General features: G+C 29.0%; 1 protein-coding gene across 1 annotated transcript; it reads right to left on the bottom strand.

Annotated features, from left to right (window-relative positions):
• Window positions 1–317: 317 nt before the first annotated feature.
• Window positions 318–4,128, bottom strand: LOC129288880 (UDP-galactose/UDP-glucose transporter 2-like). Its single transcript, XM_054925685.1, is given in 10 exon segments — window positions 318–705; window positions 1,589–1,696; window positions 2,074–2,175; window positions 2,290–2,306; window positions 2,309–2,473; window positions 2,476–2,530; window positions 2,978–3,179; window positions 3,309–3,337; window positions 3,707–3,786; window positions 3,789–4,128. Coding segments are annotated over 10 exon segments (1,113 nt in total). The 5' UTR covers window positions 3,832–4,128; the 3' UTR covers window positions 318–393.
• Between the last annotated feature and the right edge of the window lie 10,348 nt (window positions 4,129–14,476).

Genomic DNA, 14,476 nt, shown 5'->3' with positions numbered 1-14,476 from the left:
AGATGGAGTGTTGAAATTTTTTTTTTATATTACTATATGACTGGATTAGATTTCAGTATTGCCAGATTTAATTGGAATGACATTTCCAAAAACCTTTTTCATATTCATACAGATTCAAATTTGAACAAATTTTAAAAAGCCTGTCGTAGGGAAATTTAACGTTGTCCACAAAGGCCCATAAGACCATTTATTGCATCATTTCGACTTTCGTGTTAGCCGTTGTGCGGAACAATTTTAGACACCTGTTATACATATTGAAGTTTCGGGGACACACTGAATTAATTTCTTTTTTAGAATGAATACGAGGCATCAAATACAATCATTTTATATATTTTCATGAAAACATATAAATGGATCACACAGATCGAAGTCAGAGAAAGATCAAAACAAAGATTATAACATGAGAGCATCTATATATGCATGTGTTAGACTAATGCCTGCTTTCTTCATCTTCTTCTCCGACATGCTCAGAGAATGGACGTTTAACTCTTCAATAATCACCACGAGGCTTTGCAACATTATGGGCGCTGAGAGGAGAGGTTGGGACTGATCTCTTATTGGAGGCTTGTTATCGTAAGAAGGCACCATCTTCAATACGATTCCCATGGCAATAAGTAGGAGGCCACTTCCATGCTGTTCTGTCATTGGCTTTGTAAATATCATGTATGATAGTAGCAACGTCATCGCCTTCCTCGCTGTTGTTATCTGTAACACAGATTTTTAATGAATGAAAGAGAGGAGGCTGCAACAATAATATCGTGACAAGAGATTACATATTATATATAGTGTATAGGTAAAGCCGACATAGATCACTAACATGACCATGTCAAATATAAATTTAGGTGAGTTTTCATAGGTCTGGTATATCTTCAGCTTATAGATTATAGAATTTGGCTTCATCTACAGATCTCTAAATTTCTGTCTTTCTACATATAAATAAGAGAGAGAATTCATGTTCTAGTTTAAAATTCAAGTTCACAGTACAAGGATTTTAAATAGATCAACACATTATTTATAGAAAATGATCTGCAGATAAGCCAGACTATAAAGTAAATGAATGTGTATGAAAAGAATAACAGGGATGCCACGATGGGGAGAGAATCAGTATATCTGCATTGCAACTTGGCCAACTTTTGTAGGCATGAGCCCATCTTCTTCCTCAGATCTTTTACAGGCCCAAAATCTTTTTGGTAAGAGGCCCAATATTCTTATTAATTCGCAAACCCACCCCAAATCTGCACTGCACTTAGCCCAATTCGGCCCAATCAGGGTGTATCTGCTTCCTTAGATCTCTTACAAGCCCAACTCATCTCTATTTTAAATTCACATACGCACCCAACAACTTCAAGTGCCAACCATCTTGATTTTCTAAAGCATATTGCAGTACAAATTCAAATTCAAGTTTGCTGTAGCAGAAAACTCAAGTATGAATCATTTTATAACAATTAACCCTATGGCAGTGTAGCTGTAACGTGCGCGAAATGCCAAAGTTAAGGTAATATGAGTTTAAATTCTGAAAACTAAAATTCACACTCAATGTTCTGAGACACTATGGAGGAAGCAAAAGGCTTGTGAGAGAGAAAATTACCATGGCTGTGGCGGCAGCACCAAAAATGGCAATAAGAGAAAGCACAGAGACTTGGCCGATAAATGTGGCCATCGCTTCAAACACTAGCACACCATACACATACGGATGCTGAAAGTAGAAGAAAAGATGATCCTGTAAAGAAGAAAGCCAATAGTGAAATCTAGAAAAAGAACTCTTTATTCTAAATTTACCTGAGTTAAGGTAATATGAGTTTTAAATCTGAAAACTAGATATTCACACTCAATGTTCTGAGACACTATGGAGGAAGCAAAAGGCTTGTGAGAGAAAAATTACCATGGCTGTGGCGGCAGCACCAAAATGGCAATAAGAGAGAAAGACACAGAGACTGGCCGATAAATGTGGCCATCGCTTCAAACACTAGCACACCATACACATACGGATGCGAAAGTAGAAGAAAAGATGATCCTGTAAAGAAGAAAGCAAATAGTGAAATCTAGAAAAAGAACTCTTTATTCTAAATTTACCTGTGAGCATGAACTCCAAGCTTTGAATAATTCTCCAGTGAAAAGCATGGGTGGGATTAAAAAAGGCAAGCCCACTACAGTAGAGCAGAAAAGCATCTCCATCTGTGTCAAACATGAACAAGTAAGGTATTTCATATGCTTTTCAAAAGCTGTTAATACATGTGTGGGTGTGTGTAGTTAAAGTCAAAATTTTAACATGATTGCCTTTTCCCTCACCTGTGTGGTTTCAGGGTCATAGTAAAGATTGCTTCTTGCAAATTCCCCAGGAAAGAGTCCATGACCAAAGCCCCAGATATCATGATAATTCCTATAGCACTGAAATTTGGGGATGTTTGTGCATCTGCTAGCGTGAAAAGGATCAAACCCCCAACCAAAAGTACAGCAGATACATATTCATGAACGGATATTTTCGTCTCAGACCCGGTATGAAAGCACCCATTATCATCACTGGCAGAACCTAATGCATCAAAGCAGGATAACATTGCATTTCAATTATTGCAACTACACAGGTGGAGGGAAAGTAGAAGAAATCATGACAACAATCTCAGGAAAAGGAACAGATAACTTAGATTTAGAGGCATTAAACTATATATAAAATTCAATATCAAGCAAACAGCTCTCAGGATCCCTGTAACTCAGTAATTTCATCAAACACATTTTAGGTATTTCAGTTTTAACCATAAACTACAGAATTGATAACCTGGATTCTGGAGGCAGTAAACTATTTATCAAATTCAACATCAAGCAAGAATCTAAAAGGGAGAATTTGAGTCTCTGAAACTTAGTGATTACATCAAACACCTTCAAGGTGTGTCAGTTTTGACCATAATTTGTCAAGAAACAGTTTCCTTCTGAAGTGGGTAAAGTAAAAAAGATCTGCTTTGCATGTGGTCATGTCAGTTACCTTTGTGGATTTAAACATGATCTGAGCAGGGTAGTTCAGAAAAGCCAGTGATCCCTTTGTGAGGCCATGGGAGGCCATAAGTACGGCAGAAAGCTTCACATAGGTTTTCCATGGATTCACCATTTGCTTACTTGTGAAGCCTTGCAGGTAAATTAGAAACAAGTAAACAAATCCTTGAACAAACGTGAAGTACCAACCATAGCTGAAATGAAACCAGAACCGAATCACTTTTTGAGTTTTTTAAAAAATAAATAAATAAGAGAAGCCCTCAATTAAAGATAAAAATCATGAATAACTGAGAAAAGAAATACACACACAGCATGAAATTTACCTGAATTGTAGCCTGTTATATACATATTCCTGAAAATAAGGCAGATAAGAAAGCTTTATTTGTTGTTTTGGCACAAATTAAAATTTGAATACATTCTAAAATCCAGGAAAAAGGAATAAGAAAAATGTTGAAGCCGAAGCCAAATTTTGCAAATCCAATAAAATCTAGAAAAAAAAACTTGAAGAAAAATGTTGAAAAGGAGAAAAGAAAAAAAAAAACGCTGGTTAAGTAAACAACAATCACATTTGAACACTTCTGTACACAGAAAGAAACAAGAAACTCAAATTCGGTTTACTTTCTACATATATATTGTTCAAATTCCAAAATTCTTCTGCTATGGTATTAACGAAACCAGATAATGAAGAACGAGAAAAGAACAGCGCATGTAACTAATTCACCTCACAGATTCCGTTAACGAGATAACCAAAAAAGAACCCAGAAGAACAAATGAGGAATTGTTGCCATCTGGGTCTATCGAGAGAGAAATTCCAAACAAACTACGAGCCTGTTCTTCCTTCTTCATCAGTCCCTGGCTACTTGAGTACAATTCTCGAAAATCCAAAATCAATAGTCCCAAGAGTGAAAGGAATGGGTAATTTAAGGGATTGATTTCTTCTTGAATTAGATATTTCAAAATATCCAAACACGAAATGAAATGATAATAAAAAGTGTTGGAAATCAAAAGCTCATCAAACCAGTGGAAGAAGAATAGCCGCACTCACTTCCATGTTGGGTCTGCAAACCCAGAGAGCACAGAAAAAGAGAAGTTCAATTACTCAAAATGGATGGTGAAAAAGCGACATGGGTTTTGAACAGACGTGTCAAGTGATGAATGAATGCAAGGGATAGAGCGAGAGAGGAGACAGAGAGGACAGAGGAAAGAACAGACAGAGTGGAAAAATTTTACCGACGACTGCGCCATATACGAATTCGAATACGATACTCCTCGGATAGGATGACCATGATTAATGAAATTGATGGTTTTCTTGGAAACGCTCCCCTTGAGGGAAAAGTATTTAATTATAACACAGGAAAGAAGCTAGAAGCAGCCTTGCAGAGCATTCATATCGTGTGGTCTACGAGCATGCTTTTTCACGAGCCTCTCCACTACTCACCATGCCTATGCTGATGTTGGTATACTGTAGGTGGGAGAAGTTTGGACTTAGGAGTTACCAGACTTCCCAAGTACATATGAAAAATTTTATTGAGAGAATTAGGGTTAAGAAAAAGATAAATTAATATCAATTAAATTTTTAATATTTTTTTAAAAGTAAGTTAAAATTATCAATTTTAATTATTATAAATTTAAAAATTTTAATTACAGATAAATATTAAATATCAAATATAATTTTACATTGTAATAGAAATTTTTATTTATAACTATTTAAATTAATATTTATAATTTATTTTATAAAAAATATTTATTCGAGACTTAATTGATATTAATTCACTATTTGAGATTTAACTGTAATCCTCTTAATTTTATTTGAATTTCTTTTTGAAAGAGTTTAAAAGATTAAATCATATTTCACTTTTGGAAAAATAAAAAAAACGTATATATTTCACTTCATTATTTAGAAATTGTGTAGTAAACATTTTATAATGATAATTTTTTTATTAGATTTAGTATTATATTATTATGGAAGAAGTAAGATAAAAGAAATAAATGTTAAATTATTTATTTATACAAAAAAATAATCATTCAGATTAGAATATATAAAAATATTAAATATCTAATTGAGTTTAACTAATTCAAATAGAGCGCACCAACACTCATCCGAATATTAAATTTTATTTTGAATAAAACTGAATACTATTGTCACTCAAAAGCAGTGCTTTTTAAAATCAAATCAAACTGGACAGTCGGACCAGTCCAACTGTCGACCGGTCTGGTTTCAATCTAATTCATATGAGAAAATTATTTTAGAAGTTGAGCCGTTTTGAACCGGTTGTCAGATCAGGAACCGGAATCAAGTCGGGAACTGGATTCGATTTTCAAAAACCGAACTGTTCAAATTTTTTTTTCATTTTTATCAAATTTAAAAAAATGACTAAATTTTTTAATCATTTGATATTATATTGTATCACGTAATTGTTAAGTCATGATAAACTTAAATAATATTTGATTTTTAAAGTTAAATAGTAATTTCATATATATTTCTTATATTTAGATTATTATATACATATATATATTTTTTTAATTTAATTATTACGTTATCGGTTGGACCATTAATCCAACCTGATTAAACCATATGAATTGTGAACCGCTTATTTTTTTCAATCAATATGCAGTCCGATTTTAAAAATATTGCTTGAAAGTCAACAAGTCTACAAGAAGCAACAATCAAGTTACCGAGATGTAACAAAAACAAAGTAAAAATTACTCAAATACTATACTTTACAAAATATTTATTAAATACTATAAATTTAAAATTGACATCAATCAAATTGAATTTCCAAAAAATTTTAACACACAACTCAGTTTGTATCAATGCAAGTTATGTGTGATATGAAAATTAACAAAAAAAAAAAAAGAGCATAGGCCTATTACTCAATCTCCCCTTCCCCAATATCCCAATATCTCTGATGTCTTTTCATTTTCCCACCCATTCCTTTTCCATCTTGGTAAAAAAAAAAAATATCATCTTCCATCTTAATATAATGTAATATATATATATATATATATAAATGTTATATATATATGGGATTGTAAAAATAACTGATACATAATTAATATACATTCTATAAATAAATATAAAAAATATTATTTTTTATATATTAACATTTTATTCATTTAAATATATTATTAACTTATTCATAAATAATATGAAATAATATAGAATATATCTTAAAAAAATTTATATAATATATTAATTTTATTATGACCAAATTCTCTCTGAAACTATTGACAATAATCAATATTAAATATATAAACCATGTATTATATAAAATTACTAATATAAAATATTAAAAATTATTATTAAATATTATTTTTGTTAATAATAAGAAAAAACTAATTTCAGGTCCTTCTAATTTTCATTAATTTTGAATTAAGTTCATGTGGTTTATTTTGTTTCAATCAAGTCTTTATAATTTAATCAATTAAATATGTGAATCTTCAATGATTAAAATCCTTGAATTTTTTATTTTAATAAAATAAAATTATGAACTTCTATATTTTAATTAAAATATTATATAAGTTAAAATTAATTATATAATTCTTAACTCATCTCAAAATTTATATAATTAAGTAATGTTTTTCAATAAATTTTTATATAAAAATTATCATAAAAATTTAAAAATTGTATAAATTATTTTTACTTTTTTTGACTAAAAGTATTACATCAAATTTTATATAAATTTTAAAAGTATTTTTGTTTAGAAAAGAGGAAATTAGCTCAATGCTTTCAAAAAATACAGCTTCCATAAATTATGAGTGAGATTTTTAAATATTTTAAAATATGGTCCATTCATAAAATTAATTAGATGTATTTTATTTTTTTATCCTCAGATTAAATTTATTATTAAAACACAATATATATATTGTAATTAATCTTTAATTGATTGAATCTTTACTTTTTTCTCTAAATCATTCCTTTTCTTTCTTTGAATATAAAACTGTCAATGCCTTTCTTCATTGTAAAGCTTTTCTTCTTTCTCCCTCTTTATTTTTCTCAAAAACACTATGAAGAGAGGACATTAGACATTGAAGAGGAATGAAGAGGAATCTTCATTTTTGGAAGCAAAAGACTATACTAGAATTTATTAGTTTGTCATCAGATTTTCACTATCTTCACATCTCTTAGTAATATCAAATTTTTTACGACTATGTTTGATTCTTTTGGGCAAATAATTATGTAATTTTTGTACTATTGATCTGTGATACTATATCATTGATATACGTATGTATCAATATATCAATGATGGAAAAAGTTTTATGTCTAATTGTCTAGTTATGGTTGATTTATGATAGTATATCAAGGATATACAATAGTATATCAACGGTGTAGTATTGCGAATTAGTAACACAAAAATACATAATCATTTGCTCAACAACAGATCAAATACAATTCACAAATTTTTGGACTTTAGTTTATTACAGGGAGTCAAAATACCTAAACTAATAAAATAAAAAATATAAATTTTGTAGCTCCATTTTCCCACGACGTGCTCCATTCCATCGATGTGTTTCACCTTGCATTTGTCTCACATTCGTCTCTCTCGTGTCCAGTTTCATCTTCTTTCTTGCATTCATCTCTCTCGTTCCAGAGATTTTTTATGTTTTGAATCTTGTGGTATTTGCAAAAAGCTGATATTAAAAGAGAAATTTTATAAATTAATTATAAACTAAATATAAAAAGGCTAATTTTTAAATTTAAAAAAAGATAGACTTCTTTTTACTTGGTCTCATGAAATGGGCTATAAATGCAAATGTCCCTTTAGAAAATTAATTATTCATTAATAATTTTAACACCCGGGCTAATATTAACTAATCAAATTACAAAGACTTTATTAAAAAATAAATTACAAGAACCAAATTCAAAATAAATAAAAACTAAAAATGGATCAGCATATTATTTTTTTTCTAATAATAATAAATGAGTATATAATATATATTTCATATTAAAATATATATTATATTTTATTATTTAAAAATATATATTCTATTAGATATATGAATATTAATTTGTTTACACACACACATTTATTTATAATACATATTAATATATATATTATGGAAGGGGGTTGGTAGCCGAAGAAATAAGAAAGTTAAAGTTGGAAAATGGGCGAGCCTAACCTTTAAGGGTTCAAGTCCTAAAGTTTGATTTTTCAAATTTCTCTACAATTTGAGGCTTGGCCTTTATGTAAATGGGCTTAGGGCCGGGCTAGTAAGCTTGATTACAAAAAATAATAATATTATAATTTAATTAAAATATTTTAAAATTAAACATAAAATAGAACAAGGTGATTACTCTATTGGAAAAAAAATAATTACTTTTGGTTAAATTTGTTGAGAATCAGAGCACCCATAATAAAATAATCAAAATCAAAGTATCGGCTACCTAGCCCTACGGTAAGACAACAGCTACAAGTGAAAAGCAGATCATGAGAAGTGTGAGGGAGAAGTAGATGTGATAGACGTGAGGGCGACAGGGCAAAGCAGATGTAGGAGGAAGAGCCAAGTGACTCTGATAAGGCAGAGATCAAAGACGATACATGGATGACCAACGACAAACGGGAGAGCAAGAATGTCAAGTGAGGAAGAATAAGAGGATGCCAATAGGATAATAGATGAGTGATTGTGAAATCTTCAATCTTTAGGTGTAAGAGAGTGAGATTTTAATCAAACAAAGAAGGCTGAGAGAAACAGAGAGAGTCAAGAGATCAAAATTTTAGAAGTTTAAGTCTTAAATTTTTCTTTTACGCATTGTTTCTCGAGCCTGAGACCATTTTTTTAAGGATTATTAGGGTCGGGCCAAAAGCCTAATTATCTTAAAATTCTCTCATTTTTCAAGCTTAAATCTTTATTTAGATAGACTTACAGGCCTGACTCACTAGGCCCGATCTTTTTACTTCCACTCTAGAGAAAAGCAAGGAGGGAATTTCTCGAAGGAAGAAAAGGTGGAAGTGGAACAATAGGGTGAGAAGGTGATATGCTTAATTTTGCTTTTTTTTAAAAAATGATCTAACATATAAGCCAGTTCAAAATATTTTGAAAAATCGGTTGATTGATGTGAATTTTTAGATTTGTAATATTGGAATAAATATTTTGAAAAGTGTAATATTTGAGTGATTTTTATTTTTTGTGGTAGCATCCGGGTAGTTTGCCCTGAATTAGGTGACAAAACAATGGAGACAATTGGACCTTTTTTTAATTTTATAAATTAAAGTAGGTCTTAAAAATTAGAGCAGGACCCGTTCAATGAAAATGAGTTGTCGACTTAGTGAGTTTACTAGGATTTTATTGAAATTTTTCTTACAATGAAATAATCATGAATATGAAATATATATAATATATATATAATTTACATCAAATATATTTATTATAATTTGTAAGTAATGTGGCTCATGGGTGGTTTTGAATTTTACTGATACATAATTGGTTCAACTGGTTAAAAAAATTAAATTAGCTTATCATAAGATTTTTGAATTTGAATCTTAGTATATATATCAATTAAATAAAATTTCAAAAGTATTCTGAAGTGGTAAAAAAAATATAAGGTTGAACTTTGTTAAATGTCATTTCTTTTTCTTTTCTTTTTTCGAATACAAAGCCGAGGTAAAATCCGTGCAATGAAACTAAGATTAGGTCAAGTAAAAATTATAAAACTTTTACAATTAATAAATAATCTGTCACATAATATAATATCAAAATGATTCCTGAAAGCCTTATAGGTTTAAATGTCATTCCATAGTGCATCCTCTGCCTGCAAGTTTAAGCCATTTTCTAGGAATCAAAGGTCAATAAAGATGGGAGCATATACATAGGCCAGAAATAGTCAAACAACACGACTTTTGGTAATTTTCTCATTTGTTTTGAGTAAATGCAGCAGGAAAATAATAGTCGGTGGCAATGCCATGACGAAATGAAATTTGAAGTTTTCTTGCTCGAGCGAAAAAGTCTATCTCCATTATTTATTACTTATTTATTTTTATTTGGGGAAGAAAATTCAGTTAGTTACGAAATATTAAATTAGTAATAGTTACATCGTTAACAAAATTTTTAAAAGAATGAGCTGCAAGTATAAATTTAAGCCAATACAAATAGCACTACCACAGAATTTTAAATGTTTGACGGTTAAAGATATAAACGTTGAGTAAGAGGTGGCAGAAAGTAAGGAAATCAATATTTGACAGTTAAATATCCAACTGTTAAATATATGTCAATATTTATTCAACCGTTCTACTAAAAATCGTTTAACTTTTTGTTTAAAATTTTTAAAATTTATATTTCCAAAAAAAATACTTTTTAAGTTTGACAATTTAAGATTTAACCGTCAAATACTGTTGAATTGATATATTATGGTTAAAAGTTTTGCCGTCAAATATATAACCTAAGTTTGACAGTTCTTTCATTAATCGTCAAACTTATATATTTTAAATTTTTAAAACCCTTTTTCGCTTGCTTCTTCAAAAGCCCTCCTCTCCTTTTCTCTACAATTTTTGCTTCCCCAACCTTTCACCTCCCAATTCTTCTTCCCCAGACCATAACCTTGCAAATATTCAAAGGTTCTCTACCTCCATTCAAAATTGAGGTGTATGGTGCATTTTCTTTTTTAAATTTTGTTTGGTTTTATAGTAACATTTTGTTTGAGTTTTTTGCTGACTCTTTGAAATTTTGTTTGATTTTGCTGTTTGTTTTTTGCTTGTGGGTTCATGTCTATTTGATTTATATTTATTATATAGGAATAAAATTCAACATGAAGATAGGGGAAAAATGCTCGAGAAACTTTCAATTATAAGTCATTATGCTGTAAAAATTTTCTTAAATAGTAACAAAATTTGTTGTTTTGTTGCTTAACCATCAAATCTTTTAAACTTTGTTTTTGTGAATTTAGTTGTTTTTATGTCTAGGTAGGATTGAATAAGGTTAGATTAAAGCTTGTAGAGAGATTAAATTTAATATAAAGAGGGTAAAATTGTCACACCAAACCATTGAGAGTAACTAGCACTACAAAAAATATAATTTTTGACGACAACTTTCAGCGGCGACTAAAAAAGTCACCGCGAAAAGTGAACTTTTGGTGGCGACAATTTGTCGCTGCTAAAAATTGTCGCCAAAACTATATTTTTAACGGCAACAAATCAAACTTGCCACCAAAAGTCACTTTTAGCGGTGACTGTGATTTGTTGTCGCTAAAAGTTCACTTTTGGCAGCGACATTTTGTCACCACCAAAAATATTTTTATAAAAAATAAATTAAAAATTAAAAATAAGTAATATAATTTACTTTTGGCGACTTTTGTCGCCACCAACAGTATTTTTATAAAAAATAAATTAAAATTTAAAAATAAGTAATATAATTTACTTTTGACGGTGACATTTGTCGCTACAAAAAGCATTTTTATAAAAAATAATTTAAAAATTAAAAAATAATTAATATAATTTACTTTTGGCGGCGGCAAATTGTCACCCCTAAAGGTATTTTTATAAAAAATAAATTAAAAATTAAAAATAATTAATATAATTTACTTTTGACGGCAACATTTATCGCCATCAAAAGCATTTTTATAAAAAATAATTTAAAAATTAAAAAATAATTAATATAATTTACTTTTGGCGATGATAAATTGTCACCACCAAAAGTATTTTTATAAAAAATAATTTAAAAATTAAAAAATAATTAAATAAAATTATTTAAAATATATTTATGAAATTAAATTTCTTATTTTATGTATAAAATTAGAAATAAATTATATATAGGAACGTGAAATAAAAAAAATAATTGTTAAAGTGTGCTAAGTTTAATTATTAATTTTTTTAATTTTATATTATTCATAATCATTTTTTAGACATATATAGCTCATATTTTTTTTTAAGAATTATGTTGTTAAGCTAGTATTTTAATATGATAAATTTAAATCTTAATGGATTATTACTTCAATTATAATTAGGTTAAGTTATACATAAATTATTACTTACAATCAAATACATAAATGGCATTAGGAAGTTAAAGTTGTACAAACATCGTGAGATACTAATGATATTATAGACTACTTAACATATTGTGCACTTTATGCTTAACTCGATATATATATGGTATTTACTTCTTCTATTGAGCTCTAATGACTTTTGGACAAAGATTTCATGTAATTTCTCCTAGTATATTTAGGTTTTCATTGCTATAATAACATTTTATAACTAATTATTACTAAGAATAATATAAATAACTACTCAAATCCACCTTTCTATAAGATTGAAGATGATTAGATGTTAACTAGATTGATCACACAGAGATTCTTGCAATTATCATATATTGCAAAAGTTATTAGTATCCATTTTAAAAATTATTCAAAATGACTATTAACAAAATTTATGTGGTTAAAATTAATTTTTTATTAAAATAATTTTTTAAGATATTGAAAAATTATTTATAAAATATATTTTTATTAAAAGAGGGGGAAATATTTAGCTATTTTGAGAGAGGATCAAAATTTAATCATTTAGTTTATCAATTTTTTAGAAAAATATGGAGAAGTAAAAAGTAAAAGATATTTAACATAAAATAATATAATACATATTTATAAATAAATTATATACTTAATAATTTTCATTTAAAAAATAAAATTATAATTTAAAAATTTATTACAATGTATATAAGAATATTATTTTAATATTTAAAAATTGTTTATTTTAAGTTCATTTTCCTAAAAAAATAATATTTATTGGTAAAAAATAATATTTTATTAAAATTATAATTTAAATATTCATATAAATCATTTTGTCATATTAATAATTGAAAATAAAATATAATATATGGATATCTTTTTAATCATATATTATTTGATATGTGTGTGTGCAGTTACATAATATATATTTAATTTCGCATATAATAATTACAGGTACATTTCAGTTCAACTGGCAAAGAAGGGAGGCTTAGGGCTTGGAGGAGGGAGAGGTCAAGGGTTCAAATCTTGACTTTATCATATTTCACAACAAATATGTGACGTGGTGCATGGTGGTGACGTGGCATGTGAGGTTGTTCGAGAAGGCACACACGTGACAGGTGATGTGGCATGAGCTAGTAGCGTGGCACATGAGGTAGCTTGATGGGGCATACACGTGGCGCGAGATGGTGACGTGGCAATGAGGTGGCTTTAGGAAGTGCACATGTGTCATGTGACATGGCATGAGATGGCTAGGTGAGTGCACATGTGTCATGTGACATGCCATGAGATGGCTAGGTGATGTGGCATTATATGTTGAACACATGGACCGTGACGTGGCACAGGATGGCAAGTGACGTGGCATAATCTATTACATGTATGGTAGGTGACGTGGCATCACTTAATGCACACGTGACAGAGTGATGTGGCATAAAATAAATTATTATTTCTTAAAAAAAAGTTTTGGCGGCGACATTTGTTGCCGCTAAAAAGACTTTTAGCAGTGAAAAGACTTATATTGTCGCCGCTAAAAACTATTAGCGACAGTTGTTATAGCGACGATTTTAAGCGGCGGAAAGTCACTGCTAAAAACTTTTAGCGGCGACAGTCAATTTTTTTGTAGTGTAGTATAGGGTATGCACCAGGACTCACATCCCTTAAATCTTAATCAAGAATTTATTTCATTTCTAAAGCATAATTATATTTATACTAGAATTATAGCATTCTTCATAAATTTACTTCAAACAAAAGCCTTAATATTTTTCTTACAGAAATTTTGATAGAACTTTCCTTGCAATTAGGATTTTTCAAAAATTTTACAACACAAGGTTTTAAGTAAAATATCATAATAACTAGGAGTTTAGTTCCTTTCAACCAAAAGACAGTGTATGTGTATATAACAAAATAAGGATCCTAATTATAGTCTATGTGGAGCACCTAGAAACAACTTCATAAAATATAATTTCATAGATTTAAATCTTAAATTGAAATAAAGATTAATCCATTGCTCCTCCATTTCCCAATAGAACAATCCCATCAATCAATAACAAAAAGTTCAGCTTCAGCTATAGTATCTAAGGCCAAAATAAATTTGTTTCGAATGAATAATGTCCCAATTTAATATTTAAGAAAAATGAAAGGAGAGAATATTTATAAATCCAATAAGAAAAATAAACTTTAACATACTAAAACTCATTTCACATAATTCAAATAATCATATATGAATACATAAACTAACTATATATATATATATATATATAATTCTAGATAAGAGAGAAATCAAATTCAACTTTCCAAACTACATATCTGTCTTAAACAATTAGGTTATATAATTCACAGTTTAAAACCACATACGATCAAATAACATTTTGTTTACTAGGGTAAATAAAAATTAATATTCTTTCAAAAATTAACGTTTTAGCAGGACTCTATTAGAACAATTAACAAGCATAGACATATAATCCACAAGGGTAAGTAACTAACAGGCATGGACATACAGTTCATGAGGATAAATGACCATTCAAGTGCGACTGGAAGCCATGAAACAAGTATGGTAGGAGC

Source organism: Prosopis cineraria, unplaced genomic scaffold, assembly GCF_029017545.1.
Source record: "Prosopis cineraria cultivar Desert tree isolate PC_DT_omini unplaced genomic scaffold, ASM2901754v1 PC12, whole genome shotgun sequence".
NCBI classification, from domain to species: Eukaryota; Viridiplantae; Streptophyta; class Magnoliopsida; order Fabales; family Fabaceae; genus Prosopis; species Prosopis cineraria.
Note: the sequence above shows the minus strand (reverse complement) of the source record. Positions and strands in the feature narration are given on the sequence as shown.